General features: G+C 47.0%; 3 protein-coding genes and 1 pseudogene across 3 annotated transcripts; 2 read left to right on the top strand and 2 right to left on the bottom strand.

The window, feature by feature from the left end:
- The first annotated feature begins 10811 nt into the window (after positions 1-10811).
- On the top strand, positions 10812-14625 carry LOC103630799 (serine/arginine-rich splicing factor RS31-like; annotated as a pseudogene).
- On the bottom strand, positions 14479-15460 carry LOC103644382 (uncharacterized). The gene is made up of 3 exons (XM_020547078.2): positions 15400-15460; positions 14831-15100; positions 14479-14702 (listed from the first exon to the last, which is right to left on the bottom strand). Exons 1-3 carry the CDS (start codon positions 15458-15460, stop codon positions 14623-14625), a joined length of 411 nt encoding a protein of 136 aa, XP_020402667.1. The 3' UTR covers positions 14479-14622.
- A 1241-nt stretch (positions 15461-16701) lies between these two features.
- LOC103630811 (pentatricopeptide repeat-containing protein At3g53170) lies at positions 16702-19329 on the top strand. The gene is made up of 3 exons (XM_008651876.4): positions 16702-17170; positions 17274-18371; positions 18456-19329. The coding sequence occupies exons 1-3, from the start codon at positions 16841-16843 to the stop codon at positions 18483-18485; spliced, it is 1458 nt and encodes a 485-aa protein (XP_008650098.1). The 5' UTR covers positions 16702-16840; the 3' UTR covers positions 18486-19329.
- Positions 19330-19498: 169 nt separating this feature from the next.
- Positions 19499-21289, bottom strand: LOC100501901 (uncharacterized). Its single transcript, NM_001323545.1, has one exon. The coding sequence runs from the start codon at positions 21146-21148 to the stop codon at positions 19640-19642; it is 1509 nt and encodes a 502-aa protein (NP_001310474.1). The 5' UTR covers positions 21149-21289; the 3' UTR covers positions 19499-19639.
- Between the last annotated feature and the right edge of the window lie 445 nt (positions 21290-21734).

Genomic DNA, 21734 nt, shown 5'->3' with positions numbered 1-21734 from the left:
ACCAAGATCACCAAGCGGGAAACGATTGAGGGGGAGCTCGGTCGGTTCCGGCTTCGCAAAGGGGAGGAGCCACAACACATGTACAATCGGCTCAAGACCTTGGTGAACCAAGTGCGCAACCTCGGGAGCGTGAAGTGGGATGACCACGAGGTGGTTAAGGTTATTCTAAGATCTCTTATTTTCCTTAACCCTACTCAAGTTCAATTAATCCGTGGTAATCCTAGATATACTAAAATGACCCCCGAGGAAGTTATCGGGAATTTTGTAAGTTTTGAGTGCATGATCGAAGGCTCGAGGAAGATCAACGAGCTTGATGATGCCACCACATCCGAAGCTCAACCCGTTGCATTCAAGGCAACGGAGGAGAAAAAGGAGGAGTCTACACCAAGTCGACAACCAATAGACGCCTCCAAGCTCGACAATGAGGAAATGGCGCTCGTCATCAAGAGCTTCCGCCAAATCCTCAAGCAAAGGAAGGGGAAGGACTACAAGTCCCGCTCCAAGAAGGTTTGCTACAAGTGTGGTAAGCCCGGTCATTTTATTGCTAAATGTCCTATATCTAGTGACAGTGACCGAGGTGACGACAAGAAGGGGAGGAGAAAGGAGAAGAAGAGGTACTACAAGAAGAAGGGCGGTGATGCACATGTTTGTCGGGAGTGGGACTCCGACGAAAGCTCTAGCGACTCCTCCGACGACGAGGACGCCGCCAACATCGCCGTCACCAAGGGACTCCTCTTCCCCAACGTCGGCCACAAGTGCCTCATGGCAAAGGACGGCAAAAAGAAGAAGGTTAAATCCAACTCCTCCACTAAATATGAGTCTTCTAGTGATGATAATGCTAGTGGTGAGGAAGATAACTTGCGTACCCTTTTTGCCAACCTTAACATGGAACAAAAAGAGAAATTAAATGAACTAATTAGTGCCATCCATGAGAAGGATGATCTCTTGGACTCCCAAGAGGACTTCCTAATCAAGGAAAATAAAAAACATGTTAAGGTTAAAAATGCTTACGCTCTACAAGTTGAAAAATGTGAAAAATTGTCTAGTGAGCTAAGCACTTGCCGTGAGATGATTGACAACCTTAGAAATGAAAATGCTAGTTTAAATGCTAAGGTTGATTCTCATGTTTGTAATGTTTCAATTCCCAATCCTAGAGATAATAATGATGATTTGCTTGCTAGGATTGAAGAATTAAACATTTCTCTTGCTAGCCTTAGGTTAGAGAATGAAAATTTGATTACTAAGGCTAAAGATTTTGATGTTTGCAAAGTTACAATTGCCGATCTTAGAGATAAAAATGATATACTTCGTGCTAAGATTGTTGAACTTAATTCTTGCAAACCATCTACATCTACCATTGAGCATGTCACTATCTGTACTAGATGTAGAAATGTTGATATTGATGCTATTCATGATCATATGGCTTTAATTAAACAACAAAATGATCATATAGCAAAACTAGATGCTAAAATTGCTGAGCACAACTTAGAAAATGAGAAATTTAAATTTGCTCGTAGCATGCTTTATAATGGGAGATGCCCTGGCATTAAGGATGGCATTGGCTACCTAAAGGGAGACAATGTCAAACTTAATGCTCCTCCAAAGAACTTATCCAACTTTGTTAAGGGCAAGACTCCCATGCCTTAGGATAACGAGGGTTACATTTTGTACCCTGCCGGCTATCCTGAGAGCAAAATTAGGAGAACTCATTCTAGGAAGTCTCACTCTGGCCCTAACCATGCTTTTATGTATAAGGGTGAGACATCTAGCTCTAGGCAACCGACCTGTGCCAAGTTGCCTAGAAAGAAAACTCCTAATGCATCAAATGATCATGCTATTTTATTTAAAACTTTTGATGCTTCTTATGTGCTTACTAGCAAATCTGGCAAGGTAGTTGCCAAATTTGTTGGGGGCAAACACAAGGGGTCAAAAACTTGTGTTTGGGTACCCAAAGTTCTTGTGTCTAATGCCAAAGGACCCAAAACCGTTTGGGTACCTAAAGTCAAGAACTAAAATTGTTTTGTAGGTTTATGCATCCGGGGGCTCAAGTTGGATACTCGACAGCGGGTGCACAAACCACATGACAGGGGAGAAGAAGATGTTCTCCTCATATGAGAAAAACCAAGATCCCCAAAGAGCGATCACATTCGGGGATGGAAATCAAGGTTTGGTCAAAGGACTTGGTAAAATTGCTATATCTCCTGACCATTCTATTTCCAATGTTTTTCTTGTTGATTCTTTAGATTACAACTTGCTTTCTGTTTCCCAATTATGTCAAATGGGCTACAACTGTCTTTTTACTGATGTAGGTGTCACTGTCTTTAGAAGAAGTGATGATTCAATTGCATTTAAGGGTGTGTTAGAGGGTCAGCTATACTTAGTAGATTTTGATAGAGCTGAACTCGACACATGCTTAATTGCTAAGACTAACATGGGTTGGCTCTGGCACCGCCGACTAGCCCATGTTGGGATGAAGAATCTTCATAAGCTTCTAAAGGGAGAACACATTTTAGGATTAACAAATGTTCATTTTGAGAAAGACAGGATTTGTAGTGCATGCCAGGCGGGAAAGCAAGTTGGAGCCCATCATCCACACAAGAACATCATGACAACCGACAGGCCACTTGAGCTACTCCACATGGATCTATTCGGCCCGATTGCTTACATAAGCATCGGCGGGAGTAAGTACTGTCTAGTTATTGTGGATGATTATTCTCGCTTCACTTGGGTATTCTTTTTGCAGGAAAAATCTCAAACCCAAGAGACCTTAAAGGGATTCTTGAGACGGGCTCAAAATGAGTTCGGCTTAAGGATCAAGAAAATAAGAAGCGACAACGGGACGGAGTTCAAGAACTCTCACATTGAAGGCTTCTTTGAGGAGGAGGGCATCAAGCATGAGTTCTCTTCTCCCTACACCCCACAACAAAATGGTGTAGTAGAGAGGAAGAATCGAACTCTATTGGACATGGCAAGAACCATGCTTGATGAATACAAGACTTCGGATCGGTTTTGGGCCGAGGCGGTCAACACCGCTTGCTACGCCATCAACCGGTTGTATCTACACCGAATCCTCAAGAAGACATCCTATGAACTTCTAACCGGTAAAAAGCCAAATATTTCATATTTTAGAGTTTTTGGTAGCAAATGTTTTATACTTGTTAAAAGAGGTAGAAAATCTAAATTTGCTCCTAAAACTGTAGAAGGCTTTTTACTAGGATATGACTCAAACACAAGGGCATATAGAGTCTTTAACAAGTCCTCAGGACTTGTTGAAGTTTCTTGTGACGTTGTGTTTGACGAGACTAACGGCTCTCAAGTAGAGCAAGTTGATCTTGATGAGATAGGTGAAGAACAGGCTCCATGCATAGCGCTAAGGAACATGTTCATTGGGGATGTGTGTCCTAAGGAATCCGAAGAGCCTCCACATGCACAAGATCAACCATCCTCCTCCACGCAAGCATCTCCACCAACACAAGTTGAGGATGAGACTCAAGATGTTGAACAAGAAGACCAAGAAGATGAGCCACCTCAAAATGACGGCAACGATCAAGGGGGAGATGCAAATGATGAAGACAAGAAGGATGAAGAACCAAGACCGCCACACCCAAGAGTCCACCAAGCAATCCAACGAGATCACCCCGTCGACACCATCCTCGGCGACATTCATAAGGGGGTAACCACTAGATCTCGTGTTGCACAATTTTGTGAACATTACTCTTTTGTTTCCTCTATTGAGCCACACAGGGTAGAGGAAGCACTACAAGATTCGGATTGGGTGGTGGCTATGCAAGAGGAGCTCAACAACTTCACTAGAAATGAAGTATGGCATTTGGTTCCACGTCCTAACCAAAATGTTGTAGGAACCAAATGGGTCTTCCGCAACAAGCAAGACGAGCATGGTGTGGTGACAAGGAACAAAGCACGACTTGTGGCCAAGGGATACTCCCAAGTCGAAGGTTTGGATTTCGGTGAAACCTATGCACCCGTAGCTAGGCTTGAGTCAATTCGCATATTATTAGTCTATGCTACTTACCATGGCTTTAAGCTCTATCAAATGGACGTGAAAAGTGCCTTCCTCAATGGACCAATCAAGGAAGAGGTCTATGTTGAGCAACCTCCCGGCTTTGAAGACAGTGAGTACCCTAACCATGTCTATAGGCTCTCTAAGGCGCTTTATGGGCTCAAGCAAGCCCCAAGAGCATGGTATGAATGCCTTAGAGATTTCCTCATTGCTAATGGCTTCAAAGTCGGAAAAGCCGATCCTACACTCTTTACTAAAACTCTTGAAAATGACTTGTTTGTATGCCAAATTTATGTTGATGATATTATATTTGGGTCTACTAACGAGTCTACATGTGAAGAGTTTAGTAGGATTATGACATAGAAATTCGAGATGTCTATGATGGGGGAGTTGAAGTATTTCTTAGGATTCCAAGTAAAGCAACTCCAAGAGGGCACCTTCATTAGCCAAACGAAGTACACTCAAGACATCCTAAGCAAGTTTGGAATGAAGGATGCCAAGCCCATCAAGACACCCATGGGAACCAATGGACATCTCGACCTCGACACGGGAGGTAAGTCCGTGGATCAAAAGGTATACCGGTCGATGATTGGTTCATTGCTTTATTTATGTGCATCTCGACCGGACATTATGCTTTCCGTTTGCATGTGTGCAAGATTCCAATCCGACCCTAAGGAATCCCACCTTACGGCCGTAAAACGAATCTTAAGATACTTGGCTTATACTCCTAAGTTTGGGCTTTGGTACCCTCGGGGATCCACTTTTGATTTAATTGGCTATTCCGATGCCGATTGGGCGGGGTGTAAAATCAATAGGAAGAGCGCATCGGGGACTTGCCAGTTCTTGGGAAGATCCTTGGTGTCTTGGGCTTCAAAGAAGCAAAATTCGGTCGCTCTTTCCACCGCTGAAGCCGAGTACATTGCCGCAGGTCATTGTTGCGCGCAATTGCTTTGGATAAGGCAAACCCTGCGGGACTACGGTTACAAATTAACCAAAGTCCCTTTGCTTTGTGATAATGAGAGTGCAATCAAAATGGCCGACAATCCCGTCGAGCATAGCCGCACTAAGCACATAGCCATTCGGTATCATTTTCTTCGGGATCACCAACAAAAGGGAGATATCGAGATTTCTTACATTAATACTAAAGATCAATTAGCCGATATCTTTACCAAGCCTCTTGATGAACAAACTTTTACCAAACTTAGGCATGAGCTCAATATTCTTGATTCGCGCAATTTCTTTTGCTAGATTGCACACGTAGCTCATTTATATACCTTTGATAATATCTCTTTCATATGATATGACTAATGTGTTTTTCAAGTCTATTTCAAACCAAGTCATAGGTGTATTGAAAGGGAATTGGAGTCTTCGGCGAAGACAAAGGCTTCCACTCCGTAACTCATCCTTCGCCATCGCTCCAAGAAAAGGACCTTGTCTTTGGGGGAAAGAGTAAGAGCCCAAAGCAAAAGGACCGAACTTCGTCTTTGGTATAATCTTAACTCATTTACTTATGACCAAAGGGGAAGATAGTACTTCGATGGGCTCTAATGATTCCGTTTTTGGCGATTCATGCCAAAGGGGGAGAAAGTATGAGCCCAAAGCAAAAGGACCGCACCACCACCAATTTCAAAAACTTAATTTTTCAAAGAATATTTTCAATTGGCATCCTATTATGTTCAAAAAGGGGAGAAAGTAGTATTTCAAAAAGGATATATCAAAACCCTCTTGAACACTAAGAGGTGGATCTCCTTTAGGGGGAGTTTTGTTTAGTCAAAGGAAAAGCATTTGAACAGGGGGAGAAAAGTTCAAATCTTGAAAATGCCTTGCAAACTCTTATTCATTTACCTTTGACTATTTGCAAAAGATCTTTGAAATGGATTTACAAAAGAATTTGCAAAAACAAAACATGTGGTGCAAAAGTGGTCCAAAATGTTATATAAGAAAGAAACAATCCATGCATATCTTGTAAGTATTTATATTGGCTCAATTCCAAGCAACCTTTACACTTACATTATGCAAACTAGTTCAATTATGCACTTCTATATTTGCTTTGGTTTGTGTTGGCATCAATCACCAAAAAGGGGGAGATTGAAAGGGAATTAGGCTTACACCTAGTTCCTAAATAATTTTGGTGGTTGAATTGCCCAACACAAATCTTTGGACTAACTAGTTTGCCCAAGTGTATAGATTATACAGGTGTAAAAGGTTCACACTCAGCCAATAAAAAGACCAAGTTTTGGATTTAACAAAGGAGCAAAGGGGCAACCGAAGGCACCCCTGGTCTGGCGCACCGGACTGTCCGGTGTGCCACCGGACATGTCCGGTGCACCTGGGGGACTCAGACTCAAACTCGCCACCTTCGGGAATTTCCAGAGGCGACTCGGCTATAATTCACCGGACTGTCCGGTGTACACCGGACAGTGTCCGGTGCGCCAAGGGAGGTCGGCCTCAGGAACTCGCCAGCTTCGAGAAACTCCAACGGCTAGTCCGCTATAATTCACCGGACTGTCCGGTGTGCACCGGACTGTTCGGTGCGACTCCGGAGCAACAGCTATCTCCGCGCCAACGGATCCCTGCGGTGCATTAAATGCGCGCGCAGCGCGCGCAGATGGCAGGCGTGCCCATACTGGCACACCGGACAAGGAACAGTAGATGTCCGGTGTGCACCGTACACCCAGGCGGGCCCACAAGTCAGAAGCTACAACGGTCAGAATCCAACGGCAGTGATGACGTGGCAGGGGGCACCGGACTGTCCGGTGTGCACCGGACTGTCCGGTGTGCACCGGACTGTCCGGTGCGCCATCGAGCAGACAGCCTCCCAACGGCCACTTTTGGTGGTTGGGGCTATAAATACCCCAACCACCCCACCATTCATTGCATCCAAGTTTTCCAGCTTCCAACCACTATACAAGAGCTAGCATTCATTGCAAAGCACACCAAAAGAGATCAAATCCTCTCCCAACTCCACACAAAGCATTAGTGACTAGAGAGAGTGATTTGTAGTGTTCATTTAAGCTCTTGCGCTTGGATCGCTTCTTTTCTTTCTTGATTCTTTCTTGTGATCAAACACTCACTTGTAATTGAGGCAAGAGGCACCAATTGTGTGGTGGCCCTTGCGGGAAGTTTGATTCCCAAGTGATTTGAGAAGAGAAGCTCACTCGGTCCGAGGGACCGTTTGAGAGAGGGAAGGGTTGAAAGAGACCCGGCCTTTGTGGCCTCCTCAACGGGGAGTAGGTTTGAGAGAACCGAACCTCGGTAAAACAAATCCGCGTGTCTCACTTCATTATTCGCTTGCGATTTGTTTTCGCCCTCTCTCGTGGACTCGATTATATTTCTAACGCTAACCCGGCTTGTAGTTGTGATTATTTTTGAAAGTTTCAGTTTCGCCCTATTCACCCCCCCTCTAGGCGACTATCAGTCAACTCGCACACCATCTAGATTCTGAACACGCGGTATTATTTACTAGTTGGTTAGGACCATTAGTCCGAACACCGACAATAATATAAATGCAACAGCCAACAAATATGTATGTAATAAAAAATACCAAATATAATATAATCAAATAAAAAAATCGTACAATCATCTAACATTTTAGAATAAAAAGTATAAAAGTTATCTGGCATCTTAACAATAAAAAATAAAAAATAACAACATCATCAATATTAACATATCCTTTTAGTCCCAAGCAAGTTGTTGTAGGTTAGAGTTGAAACCCAACGAGATGTCACCAGAAAGAGAAAGAGAGAGAAAGAAGAGGAGAAAAGTTTTTGAGAGCACTAAAAGGAAAAAACCTAATCATGGTTCGGGCACGTGGATAACTTCTTTCCGATCACTTCTATCTAAACACAACTTAAATTAGTAATATAATATGATGGTAATATACTGCGCACGTACATATAATTGTATGAGAAATGACCGATGAGTGTTATCGATTATATTTATGGTATTTGTATGTATGGTGAGCCCGAGCTTCTCCTACCTAAGTGACTTGGCGCGAACGACGAGTATGCAAAATGTCGTACCGAGTCTGGAACACGTGGGAGGCGTAGTCTACATCTGCTTGGCGTAGTCCACATGTGCCTGGAACGCTAGTTTTTAGAACCAAATAGCCATATGGTGCAGCTGCAAGCCTAGGAGTCAATTTCACATGTTGTGGTGATGCGTTGTGCCGTCGCCGTGTACACGTCAATGCAAATAAATAAAAAGATGCTGCTTAAGAGTAATATTTTTATACCTAATACCTATAGTTTAGACCTAGTTTGGAAACCCTATTTTTCCATGCGATTTTTATTTTTCTAAGAGAAATTAGTTTATTTTTCTTTGAGAAAATATGAATCATTTGGAAAAATGTAGTTCTCAAACTGGGCTTTAATGGGTTTTGGGGCTAGGGTGGTCCGCCACTGGTTGGCCGGTGAGACTAGCTTAATAACTAAGTTTCGCAAGGACTATATAAATAAAATAACGACGAGATGCTAAGGACGCTAAAGAAACCCTGGTGGGAGCGCAAGTACGGAACAGTCATTAGCTTTTAGTTCAGCTGGTTCCCAGACCATATACAAAAGCGCAAGTGCTGCGAGAGTGGCTTTCGGTTCCTCGGATCATTTCCATTAGTTAAACAAGCCGCTTAATTAACTAGCTAGGCGCGCGACGATACAGCTGTACCTGTACTAGGGATGCAGTAGTTCTGCTGTAGTGATTGTTGCCGGTGGTCTGCTGTCATGCATGCATGCACGGGCAGCACATGCGAGTAGATATAGCTAAGCACATTCAGATGAACTGTCTTAACAAAGCTAGTCTCGGGCTCTCGGAGCACAATTAATTTCGTAAATCACATAGGAGTAGAGAGCTGCTAGTAATAATCCTACTAGGAGAGCACATTTAATTTTCGTGGAACGTTAGAGGTTGTTTGTTTTTTAGGGGCTAATGTCTATTTTATTCTATTTTAGTCTGTAAATTATTAAATACAATAAATTATTAAATACAGATTTTAATTTTTATATTTAATAATTTAGAGACTAAAATATAATAAAATAGAGTGACTAAAAATTAGTCCTAAAATCAAACCCACTGCCAACCGAACATGTTATCGCCGCGCCGCGCCTATATAGTACGGACCGACGTTTTTTTTGTGCATCTGCATGTGGGTTATTGCGTTGCCTGCATTGCAGGTGTAGTTGTGTAGACCACCGATTACTGCATGGGTCTTATTACTAGGGGTGTACGTGTCCTCTCCTCTCCTCTCTCCTGGTTTTTTTTGTACAGAAGGAAAAAAAGAATGTCTGTATGTATTGTTTGGTTTGTTTGCATGAGCAGACGTATCTACCACACTTGTGCGAGGCTGGCACGTGGACAAATTGGGTGTATCGCCACATCCAACAGTTGAGTCAATCACATCCATTGTATACACAGTTACATAGCCAACCAAACATCCTGCTCCCCCTCACCTTTCCACGCATGGCTCAGCCCATATATACGGGACGAACGTTCGAAAAACTCAGCAAACTAATACTAATCTCTATCTCCTATTTTAAATTCTACTCTATAAACACAGTTTTACACGGTAATCACCATTAGGCTATTTGTAGACTCATATCATACTCTTTATTTCAAATTTCACTCTGTAAAAGTGCTGTTGATGGAGATGGACTTAGGAGCTAGTATAGAAGCTCACGCCGTGCACTATTGTTGCTTGAGACTGTTCACTGCTCGCGCATGAGCTGATTGCTTCTCTAGCTAGCTCATCGAGGGCATCCATGCATCATGCTATTTTGCATGCGCGCGGCATGCATGCATGCATTGGCTATAGGTACAAGGTACTACACGACGACGGCACAGTTAGCGCACGCGCGGCTCCTAGCTAGCTAGCTAGGTAAACTGATGCACGCCAGCCGCGTGCTTGCTACCCGGGTTTTCAGGCCCTGGTTGCAGCGAGACAGCCAGGCATATAGAGATGAGCGAGCTAGCCAGTAGGAGTAGGAGGATTCGGGAGATCCATCTTGATCTGTGTGTGCGACGCCCCGCCCCCTGTGCTGTACTGCTGTGCACAAGCATGCAATGCAAGCCCTATCAAATCGTTCTTCCCTTCATTTCTCGTTCACCTTTTTTTTTTGGACATAGACATCACATAATTTTACCATTATTCGGTACGTATTTTATCTTGATAAAAAAAATTCAAGATTCTGAAATATAACATCTCTCTATTATTCCCTTCATCTCTATTTGGCTCGGAGTAGCTAGGCTCCATCGTCTTTCAGTTTCAAGCTTCCTGCGAGAGTTCCATCGATCGGTCGGCGCCTATACACAGACCTACAAAACAATCACTATAACTACTAAACTGTTAGATACAATATTTATTCTGTAGGGTGAATGAAAAATATCGATTCATGAGGAGATGGTTTTTTTTTTTTTTTGAAGAAACGTGAAGAGGAGATGTCTGGTCTGAAGGAGCCCTAAAGACTGGGTTTAGCTTGGTTCGAGTTCAACCTCTTGAATCTCGCCCAGAGCCTGCCGAGCTGTAAGGCCCGGAACAAGAACACGTGTGGGCCTTACTGACCGAGGGCAAGTAACCTGGGCCGGACGGGCTCTCGTTTCGACCTCCTGCACGCACCGACGCACGGTGCATCGCGATGGCCGATGGCGTCACGTTCACGTCGCGCCCCCGCTCACAGTCACAGCACAATCCCCAGCGACCGACCGCTAACTGCCTCTGCCCCTAGGGTATTTTTTACCGCACGCGGGCCATTCGCGTTCGCTTCCGAGTTCCGACCCGTCGGCGTCGCTGGAGGTTGGTGCTCATCGCCCTTTCAAACCCGACGCCTTCCCGGTGCTCTCCATACGTCCCCAGTGGAGTTATTAGTCCTCTCGAGTCTCGACCGATCGATTACCCGGGGGGGAGGGCGCCCCCATTGTTTTTTTCGCAGCGCTAGCGTCGCCTTGCTCCGAGGGGACAACAAGGTTTTTTTTTTTGTTGGGACGGGCGGGGGGAGGTTCAAAGTTCTGCCGCGGAGGAGGCAGCGGAGAGACGGATACCATGAGGCCGGTCTTCTGCGGCAACTTCGACCACGTCACCCACCAGTATAGCCCCCATCAGTCGGATCGACATGAAGTTAGGTACTCGCCTGGCGCTTACACTAATTCTGCATGTCCTGAGTCTAATCCAAAATGCAGTATCTGGTGGAGTCTGGAGCGATAGTTTGTAATGTATTTGTGTTTTCATTGCGCCATGGATATTTGTACCAGACCATCAGTGCAAATGCTTATTTAATAATGAAATGCTAGTTCTGTTTGTCCTGAATCTAATCCTAAATGTGGAACCTAGAGTCAGGAGCACTGGCTTGTATTTGTGTTAATGAGTGTGCCATGAACATTCCTATGCTTATAGAATCAATCCCCCCAGCAGTCTTAACGGATCTTGCGCTAGATCTTGCTTGTCCTGTATCTAATCATAAGTGCAGAACCTGGAGTCAGGAGCACTGGTTTGTATCTGTGTAAATGAGTGTGCGGTCAACATTCGTATCCTAGTGGAACCCCCAACCAGTCTCAACCGATCTTGCGCTAGACCTTGTATGGTATATGTTCATAGTGCACTTATCTCCTTGGTCCTTGCTATGTCGCAAGTTCGCTACACCTAATCGTCCAGCACATATGTTTTCATGGGACATGTGCATGTTTGCAAATTTGTTGTGTTTTTACTTTTTGCGTTGTATTATATACTAGTCAATGTTTTCAAGTCGGATGACTTGTTGGTCGTTCTGGCTGACTGACTTGGACAATTAATCACGATTAATCACGATTAGTTGGACAGCATTAATCACCAAGTCGTCCGACTAACGTGATTAATCTCGATTAATCCGACGACTTCAAAACATTGATACTAGTAGTTGTGGCGGGGGCAAGGGGAATCATGAAAGTCAATGCTCAGTTTCTCTGTCAATATATCTGTTGTAGGCTATGCTTTCATTCCCTTTGAAGATGAGTTCGATGCAGAGGATGCTATAAGGCGACTTGACAACGTGTCTTTTGGTTATAACAGGCGCTGACTCTCTGTTGGATGGTCCAGGGTAATTCCTTGTCTGTTGCTCTATGCCTGGATGGATATTTTTTGTCACTTCCATTTTGAAAAACATTTATAAATCTGTTAATTGACCCCATTTATATCTTTAAATCGTTCAGCAAGTTGAACCGGTGCCAAAGAGTCGTGGTAGACCTACTGGGGATGTAAAGGCAACGAGAACCCTCTTTGTTATCAATTTTGACCCCATACACACTAACATTCGCGTTCAAAGGAACTTTGCGTTTGTACAGTATGAGACGCAAGAGGAAGCTAATGCTGCTATCAAGAGCACTGACAAGAGGTATTCTTATCTTATGGCTTGCCATCCTTCTGCCATTATCGTGTTGTTCAGTTGCTGCTGCTCCCAGTCCCATGTAATCATGTTTCCCGCCCCTAGATTATAACTAGGACATTCTTTTCAGCTTGTTCGCTGCGGCTTGCTGCGGCTGCAATCCGGCTGCGGCTGCGGCTTCTACAGTATTTTTCTCTCTATGGATTGCAGCTGCAGCAGTCCAAACAGCTGCAACAGTGTCGGCTTGTAGCCAGCCGAACACGCCCTTTATTTTCAATATACGGGATCGTATCCCTCGCTCTTGGAGCTGTACTACTGACCTTGATGATGGTATATTGGTTTCTTATTTGTAAACTAGCCAGTTGCCTATGCTTTGCTACCGTTATTATATATCATATAAATAGCTATTGAGATATTTATTCAAATATAATTATTGTTTATTTCTAAACATTAAGTTACGTGTGGTCTGGTGGTTAGCTCCAAATTTCTAGAGTAGGGGACCGTGGATTCGAGTGCTCGCTTTGCACTATTTTTTTTTGCACAGGGGATCCACAAGGTAGTAGCTGAGAGAGCGTTGCACGGACGCTGGATGTGGGGCCCATACTGCACGGCGCCGAGGCAGGAGAACCAGTTGGGACTCGTGTGGTGGGCCTAGAGCGTCAGCGTGGAGGGTGAAGCCGTCGAGGCGGGGCACGTTTTGGCGGGCGAACCAGTCGGGACTTGTGTGGCGGGCATAGAGCATCAGCGCGGATGGTGAAGCCGTGGTAGCACCAGGTGTCCACATTAGGTTCTTAATAGAGTAGTATATATGTCACATTAAGTTATGCACACTTACTTTAATAGTTTCCTACTTATTCACATATATGTTCCATCTAATAAATTAGGTTATAGTGTCAACATGGAAGTGATAACTACATAGCATCTTCTTATACCCTCCAGCATATTTTCATTCTCGGGCATTTTCTTTCAAATTTCTTTGACAAAAATAGATATGGACATTTTGCCCTTGAAGTGATACTGTTATTCTCTTGCAACTTTTTCACTTATTCTGATAGCACTCTGAGATATTACACATGAACTGTTTCCTTTCAATGGAATTCAGTTTGTAGGGTCTAATATTTATTCAAGTTTCCGCAGAAGTGCCTCCATGTTGATCTTTTGTTACACATCAGCAGTAAGGCCCCGTTCAGCAGAGCTTCCGAAGCTGATTCTCTGTTGAATCAAGCAGGAGGTCTGCCAAACAGTTTTTCAGAGAGAAGTGTTTCTCTCCTTATTCTATGAAGTGATTCTCCATCGTGACTTTGAGAGTTTATACTCAAGAATCAAAGAGAATCACTTTCGGCCATATAATCACTTGTATCATAGAATCATAATCAAATATTCATGATGAAGCTATTTTATGGGGTATGGCTGGGGGTATGGGTCGATGAGGCCAGTGCCCCCCCCCCCCCCTTTCTTGAGGTCTAGTGTATTTTGAGTGGTTGTGTGTGTTGATGGATTGTTTCATTTTTCTGTGTTTCTGACCTCCATAAGGATACCCTTGTATTTGGTCATCTCAGACCATTTTCCCTTTCTTCTTAATATAATGAGGCACATTTCTTCTGCGTTTTTGAGAAAAAATAATAATCAAATAGAGCTCCACCAAATAGGTCCTAAGATAGATTTAGTAGACATGGTGATTCTTTTGGTAATTTTCTGCCTTTTGTCCTTATATTCGTGTTTGCCTCCCTAGCTTGGTGTATCTTAAACTGAGTAGTACTGATTTTTTTTAAGTGGTGCCTTGTCATGAATTCCTTGCCTACACCATAGTTTAGTTGCACTGAATCTTTTTTGTTTTACAGCTAAAAATTGTCCTAATTGGGTGCTATCTTTTGGTTGCCTACAGCACCATATTGGACAGGGTAGTAACTGTTGAATATGCCTTCTGGGATGATGATGGCGAGAGAGATGACAGGTACGGGAGCCCCAAGCGAGGTTCCTTATGACAGGTGTCGCGGCAGTGCCTACATGCGCTCACCTAGCCCAAGGTACCGACAGGAGTACAGTCCAAATTGTGATCGGCGCGGACGCTATCCTGGGTATGATCGTCGTGATGGAGCAATGTATGAAAGGCGAAGCCCTGTATATGATCGCTACGACAGCCTGTTGAATCAATATTAAGGTCTGGTTGAATCTGGAGCGAAGCCCTGTATATGATCGCTACGACTACCCGAAACATTGAATCAATATTCAGCTTGAATCTGGAGCGTTCACCGTTCACAACTTCGGTTTGTTAAGGTCTGGTTGCTCCGTTGTTGCCTGGTGCATGCTGTTCAGCCTCCGCCGGGCTGCCTCATCTGTCAAAAAAATCAACAACGATCCCATTAGCTATAGATTAAATTAATAATACTTGGGTGTGAACATCCCACCCACTAGCTCGTTCATCGCTGTCATTACTGGCTTGTACTGTATTTACGAAACGAACCTAGCTGTGCGACGAACTGCGAGACGGTGACCTCCTGCCTGGCATCGGTGACGACGATGGGGCTGCCGCTGTCGCCGTCTCCGGCTCCGGCTCTGCGGACGGCACCCTCCGCGACTGTCTTGCTGGCTGCCTGTCTTGCTCCTTGCGCTGGAGAGCGGAGGCAGGGAGAGATTGTCTTGCTCCTTGCGCTGGAGAGTGGAGACAGGGAGAGAGCCACAGCCGCCGGCCGCCGCTGGACAGGGACGAGAGAGCCGCAGCCCACAGCCGCCGCTGGACAGGGATAGCTAGGGTTGCCAGGTTTCGTAGTTTGCTAACTGGGTCGTGGGCTCGTGGCCCGTGGGCTGTGTCGCTGTTGCCTAGCGCTCGACCTGGTGACTGAATGGACGGTGCTAGGTATTTCGGGTAGAATGGGTACTTCGGGTACCGCGAGTTACTACCCAATTAGGCCCGAAATTAGTTCGGGTATCCAGTTTCGTTACCCGCTGGATCTGTTTGGGTAACGGGCTTCGGACTAAACGGGTACGGGTTCGGTTATTTCGGGTTTAGGGCTTTGGGCTCGGGTTTTATGCCCAGATCTAACGACAGGGCAGATGCCCTGTTTATGACCGCTATGATAAGAGGAGAAGCCATGGTTATGACCAATACTAGGTAAGGAAATTCCGTGAAGTTGTATGCTTTAATTGCAGAGTGAATACACCGAAATGTGAAGGAAAATGGACGTTCAGTGGCATAACTTTAAAAGCACATACTTATCGGCTTGCTACATCTGATTCTCAATCATCTTTGAATTCTATTACTTATAATTATAACCAATGCTTTAAATCTTTTGTAGCCAGTCGATTCGGAAGAACCCAGTAGGAGGAAGTGGTAAGCAACATGATTTTGCCGTGCCAAGTGTACCCGGAGCAGCCGTGTGTCTGCGTAAGAGTTACTGTTCCGAGTATATGTCTGAATGCTGTCTTGTAACGTGATGCTGGTAACCGTTGTTGATTGGAACAAAAGTTCTGCATCTCAAAGAAATTGGTTAAATGGATTGCTTGCCGTTGACACCTTGCCTGTCTTTTTTAAGTATGCCAAGTGACCTGTGCTGCTGATACTTCAAATGTAATGGCTGTCACAAACTTTTACACCGAACCTTTTGCATTCCCAGTTTTTAGGCTGGTGAACTGTGATGTAGTGCCGGGCTTTCAGCTGTGTTCAGCGTATTTTGTAATGAGATCAAACAAGCATGGAGATTGGAGAGTTAACACATTGTCTTGTTCGTTTCATCCCATAATCATGTGGATTGAGAGGTATTGGAGTGGATCGAGGTAAATTTTGACTAGTAGTGGATTTGTTTTCCCTCAATCCACATGAATTTGAAACAAACATTATGAGATTATATAATTCAGCTCCACTGTTTGAATTTAGTTCCTAAACAACATTTCTTATAAAATGTCATCAAAATGGTGAATCTATTTCCTAATTTATCAATGTAATTTGAATTTAGTTCCTAAACAACATTTCTTATAAAATGTCATCAAAATGGTGAATCTATTTCCTAATTTATCAATGTAGCGAATCTAAGGCCTTATTTGTTTCCCTATGAGATTATATAATTCAGCTTATGGATTATATAAGCTGATTTGTTTGTGTATTATTATAATCTAAATATCTTGATTACGTAATCTACCTAATAGTATGTGGATTGTTTGTTTATCACTTAACTTATTTAAGCTGGATTATATAATCAAGAGGGTAAACAAACAGACCCTAAATTTTATAGATCTAAATCGGCTGACTAGTATTTTTTTTAAAAAAAATAGAACTGTTTTTTTTTGTTAAAATGGACTACATGAAGCCGTAACATACCAAATTACCAAGCACATACTCGCACTCTGCGACGGCACACGCCGCTCCGGCGTCCAGCAAATCCACGGCCCTGCTGAATTTGTCTCGCCGCTCATCGACCCTGTTTCACTATTTGGAACTGAATTATCTCATCCAGCGATTCCAGGTCCCCGTAGCGCCATGAACCTGCCGACGCCGCTCCCGCCCACCAGCTCCCCGGCCGCGGCTCCCCGCGCCAGCCGTGCGCCTGTCGTGCCTGCTGCCCGACGCGGCACCGGCCGCCGGCGTCGGCGGCAGAAACCGTCTTCGTCCCCGTCCACCCGCGAGACCGAGGCCGAGTACGAGCAGCCGGACGCCCTCGCCCGCATCCTCCGCACAGAGGCCGCCATCTCGGGCGTCTCCCGCAAGGCTGCGGCCGCGCGGCAGCAGTCCACGAACCTTTGGCCCCGCGCCGTCCTCGAGGCCCTCGACTCCGCTGTCGCCGCCTGCCGCTGGGAGTCCGCCCTCGAGGTCCCCTCCCTCCCTCCGCTTTCCCCCCTTTCCTCCACGCGGAGGGCCTTCCTTCTTCATTCCTCAACGATTCTTACCTCTCTCTTGCTTTCCTTGCCACTAGATCTTCGAGCTGCTGCGGAAGCAGCACTGGTACGAGCCGAGGTCGCAGACCTACGCGCGGTTGCTGATGATGCTCGGCAAGTGCCGGCAGCCCGGTCCCGCCGCCGGCCTCTTCAGGGAGATGCTCTCGGAGCGGCTCCGGCCGACGGCAGACGTGTACACGGCGCTTATCGGCGCGTACGGCTACAGCGGCTTGCTGGAGCACGCGCTGGCCGCTGTCGAGCAGATGAAAGGCGCCGCTGACTGCAAGCCGGACGGGTACACCTTCTCCGTCCTCGTTGATTGCTGCGCCAAGTCGCGCCGCTTCGATCTGATCCCTGCCGTTCTCGACGAGATGTCGTACCTGGGGATCGAATGCAATTCGGTTATCCACAACGCGATAATTGACGGGTACGGCAAGGCCGCCATGTTCGAGGAGATGGAGGGTGCGCTCTCCACCATGCTTGAGAGTGGTAGCAATGTGCCGGACATTTACACCATGAACTCCGTCGTCGGGGCGTATGGCAACCATGGAAGAACAGATGAGATGGAGAAGAGTTACAGTGAGTTTCAGCTGATGGGTGTTGAGCCAGATACCAAGACGTTCAACATCATGATCAGGTCTTATGGTAAGGCTGGCATGTATGTCAAGATGATGTCGATATTCAGATACATGAAGAAACGGTTCTTCTCACCAACTGCCGTTACCTTCAACACAGTAATAGAGTGTTTCGGACGTGCTGGCGACATCGAAAAGATGGAGTACTATTTCCGTCTTATGAAAATTCAGGGTGTCAAACCCAACCCCATCACCTACTGCTCGCTGGTTAACGGGTACAGCAAAGCCGGGCTTCTTGATAAGGTTGCGGGGGTCATTCGACAGACCGAGAACACTAATGTTGTCTTGGACACACCATTCTTTAACTGTGTGATAAGCGCATATGCCAAGTCTGGGGATATCAAAATCATGGAGGAGATGCTGCAGCTTATGAAGGAGAAGAGGTGCAAGCCTGACAGAATAACTTATGCCACCATGATTCAGGCATACACTGCACACGGGATGGATGAAGCTGCTATGTTGCTGGAGATAGAAGCTGAAAGATTTGATAAACGGTTGCTGGTGAGTATCTTTCAGCCTTTCATTGTTGCAAGATATCATATTTATTATCCCATGTTAATTCACGTGGTCTTGTTCTTGGATTAGGGATCGGTTTCTGACATTGATGGCAAATAATGCATACAACCATTAGTCCTAATCTAAGGCCGGGGAAAAGATGTTGCTGCGCAAGAGGTGCTTTTGGTGGAGATAGCTTGGAATCCATCCACAACCGGATCTGAACAAAAGGGTCGGGCCAATTGGATGCAGAGCCATGCAGATAGCAAGGAAAGCAGATATCTATAACCCTTTCTAAATTCCTGGTCCGATAATTAGTTCCATGCTCAGGTAATCCATCTGTTTGGGGCTCATATTTAGGATCACTGTTCAACAAGACATCTGGTCAGTTTGGTCACTATGTTGTCACCACTGATGTGCTGGATATATTTCTTATTGGCAAACCGAATTCTGTTGCCGGTAAGCATGTCGTCACCGAGTTTGGTCACTACGTTGTCACCAAAAGGCCACACATGCCACTGTGCTGATCCTATTGCCAGTTGTAGCAGCCTCCAAGTGAGACTGGGAGGCTGGGGATCGAGAGCATGAAGCAAGCAGCATGGATGACGCTGTCAGCTCACGAACAAATCGCTGGTGGAGGCACTCGCAGGTCATGGGATTTGCGTTGCAGGCTTGGTCCAAGTGAAACGAACTATATAGATCTTCAATGGCCGCAGAAGTGGTAAAACCCTGCAAGGAATTCATGTTGGAGTCATCACATTTGTCTGTAGTCACTGAACATTTATGTGCTGATGAAGTGGTAAAACCATGCAGATGAAGTGGTAAAACCATGCAGAATGTAGCGTCCGCATTCTGTATCTGTTGTTGATCAATTATGTATTCAGATTTGTTTTTTGCGCCTACTTTTGTGCAATGTAAAATAAGCAGAGTATCAAGCTATCTGATCAATGCACGTTCACGAACAGAGCAGTGAAGTTGACATGGCCAGAGCCAGTGAAATCCATGAAATAAACCTGGTCGTTCCATACAGGTTTATGAGTTTATTATCCCTCTGTACTCGAACCAATAACTTAACACGAAAGGGGGAACATCTTATATGAATAATAATAAATGTAGAAAAGGAAAAGAATCACAGCTTCCAGTTTTTTTCCTTTTATACCCTCCTTTTCTTCCTAAATTCTGAGTTTTCACCATAACCATATTGGGATCTTTTTCAGACAAATCCTTACTGAGTCCCGAATTCTGATCTAGTCGTGTATCCTGAGATAAGCAGCTCAGCTCTTCTTCCACTCCTCCGCGGCGCCGTCGGTGCCCGCGAGGTAGGCCTTCTTCCTCCTCTCGGCACGCGCGCAGGCGCACACGATGGCGAAGCAGGCGGCGTACACGGCGTAGACGCGCCAGTTGGCGCGGGGCGCCTCTCCCGCCGCCGCGCGGTGGAAGACGGCGGCGTAGTAGTGCAGACCGACGGCGAGGCCCACCACCATCTGCGCAAGGCCGAGCGCCTTGGCAGCGTCCCCGTTGCCTTCGTCCTCGGGGGAGGCGGCGTCCGAGAAGACAGCAACGAGGTCCACCATCTGGAGCACGAGGTAGCCCATGAAGCCGAGGGACTGCGCGGCCTGCGTCCAGGCGTAGGCGGCGGGGGAGGCCGCGTGGAAGAAGCGCAGCGGCTCCAGCCCCGTGGCGGCCGCGGCGAGCGCGAGCGTGGCAAAGTAGATGGCGAGGTACGCCTGCGCCAGCAGCAGCGCGCGGTGGAGGAGCGGCAGGTACGGGCCCATCCGGCGCACCAGCGCGGTGAGCATGAAGAGCGGCAGCAGCAGCACCGCCACCGACGCCGCGGAGGCGGCCACCGCCGCCCACCGGCCGCCCAGGATCGGGCGCACGCCGTCGGCGATCCCGGCGTTCGCCGCGGACAGGTACGCCTTGGAGTGGTGCGAGAGGCGCGCCAGGTCCGGCATCAGCGTCTCCTGCAGCCGACTGGGTAGGTCCCGGAATTCGGAGATGAGATCGTCCGTGCCCTCCCCCGCCTCCTTGGCCAACACCACCTCCTCCTCATCCTCCATCTCCACCGTCTCCGTCGCCGCTGACTTCTCCTTGCTCACGACGGTCGCATTCGCCTTCACCTCGGCGTCGACGACCACCGGAGCCTTCTTGCCGGATTTGGCCGTCTTGGCACCGGCATCCACGGTCGAATTTGCCGGCGGCGGTTTCTTTGCCTTCCCAACCGCGGTGGCAGCCTCAGATTTGGCCGTCTTGGGCGGCTTCACCGCCTTGGCGCCCGTCTTGGAAACCTTGGCAGGCTTGGCCGAATCGGCGCCCTTGGTCTTGGCACCAGCCGCCGCCGCAGTCGCCGCCTTGTCCGGCTTCGGCACCTTGGCCTTGTCCGCCTTGGGGGTCTTGGGGGCCTTGGAGACCTTGGCAATGGCGGCGTCACCACCCGCAGCCGCAGCCGCTTTGCCAGCGGGCTTCTTGGCGGCCCCTTTCGCCGCGGCAGCTGACTCTGGCTTCTTAGCCTTGGCAACCTTGGTCTGGTTCTTGGAAGTGGCGTCGCCGGCGAGCAGCTTCTTTTTGGTCTTCCCCGCCGCGGCCGACTTGCCCGGCTTGGCGGCGGGCACCTCGTCGCCGTCGTTGTCCGCAAGCAGCGCCTTGCGGCTGCCGGAGACCTTGGGCTTGGGCTTGGGTTTCCCCGGTTCGGCGGAGGAGCAGAGCGCGACATGGGAGCACAGGAGCGCGAGCAGCAGGAGCAGCACCAGCGTCAGCACGGGCCGCCGCGGCCAAGGCGCCATTTTTGCTTTTGTGCAGGCACAGGCTGGCAGTGGCAGGCGGGGAGTACTTCGGCGGTGGAGTGAGAGGGAGAGTGCGGCGCGGCGGCGGTGGATCCGGAGTCAGGAGCCCGGACGGACGGGCCGCCGGCGTGTTATATACGGAGATCTGGGGCGGAAGTTTGTGGCAGTGTCCGCGAGTGAGTGAGTGAGTAAGTGGGAGGTGAACCACACCACCGGCAGGGGAGAAGAGGTATGGGATGGTCTTGGTTTGGCCCAGTCCCTCCCAGCCCAGCTGGTAGCGTGAGTGGGAGGCGAACCACACCACCGACGGCAGCGGAGAAGGGGATTGTTTGGTACAGCTGGTGCAAAACAAGGTCACGTGGTGCGTCTCCCTCCGTCTCCGTCTCCCATGGGCAAATGCCAAGCGGCCAAACTCTACCGTACCGCCGCTAGCGTGGTAGGATGATGGGGTTGGAAAATCCTTCGTCCCAACATAAATGTGCACGTCCCATTTCTGATCTCAATTTTTGAGTTAAAAATTTAAAAGTTTAACTTAAAATTTTAATAACACTATGAATACTTACCTCTAAAAGACAGTATTAATATT

The sequence above is a fragment of the Zea mays genome, chromosome 1 (assembly GCF_902167145.1).
Source record: "Zea mays cultivar B73 chromosome 1, Zm-B73-REFERENCE-NAM-5.0, whole genome shotgun sequence".
Lineage (NCBI taxonomy): Eukaryota > Viridiplantae > Streptophyta > Magnoliopsida > Poales > Poaceae > Zea > Zea mays.
This window is presented reverse-complemented; position numbering and strand designations above follow the sequence as displayed.

Coding starts and splice junctions, on each gene's coding strand:
- LOC103644382 (XM_020547078.2), bottom strand. CDS start 15,460: ATGGCTTCTCCTCTTATCATAGCGGTCATAAACAGGGCATCTGCCCTG. Junction 15,101..15,399: donor TGCCCTGTCGTTAGATCTGG/GCATAAAACCCG, acceptor ATCCCTGTCCAG/CGGCGGCTGTGGGCTGCGGC. Junction 14,703..14,830: donor GCAGTTCGTCGCACAGCTAG/GTTCGTTTCGTA, acceptor TTTTTTTGACAG/ATGAGGCAGCCCGGCGGAGG.
- LOC100501901 (NM_001323545.1), bottom strand. CDS start 21,148: ATGGCGCCTTGGCCGCGGCGGCCCGTGCTGACGCTGGTGCTGCTCCTG.
- LOC103630811 (XM_008651876.4), top strand. CDS start 16,841: ATGAACCTGCCGACGCCGCTCCCGCCCACCAGCTCCCCGGCCGCGGCT. Junction 17,171..17,273: donor GCTGGGAGTCCGCCCTCGAG/GTCCCCTCCCTC, acceptor CCTTGCCACTAG/ATCTTCGAGCTGCTGCGGAA. Junction 18,372..18,455: donor GATTTGATAAACGGTTGCTG/GTGAGTATCTTT, acceptor TTCTTGGATTAG/GGATCGGTTTCTGACATTGA.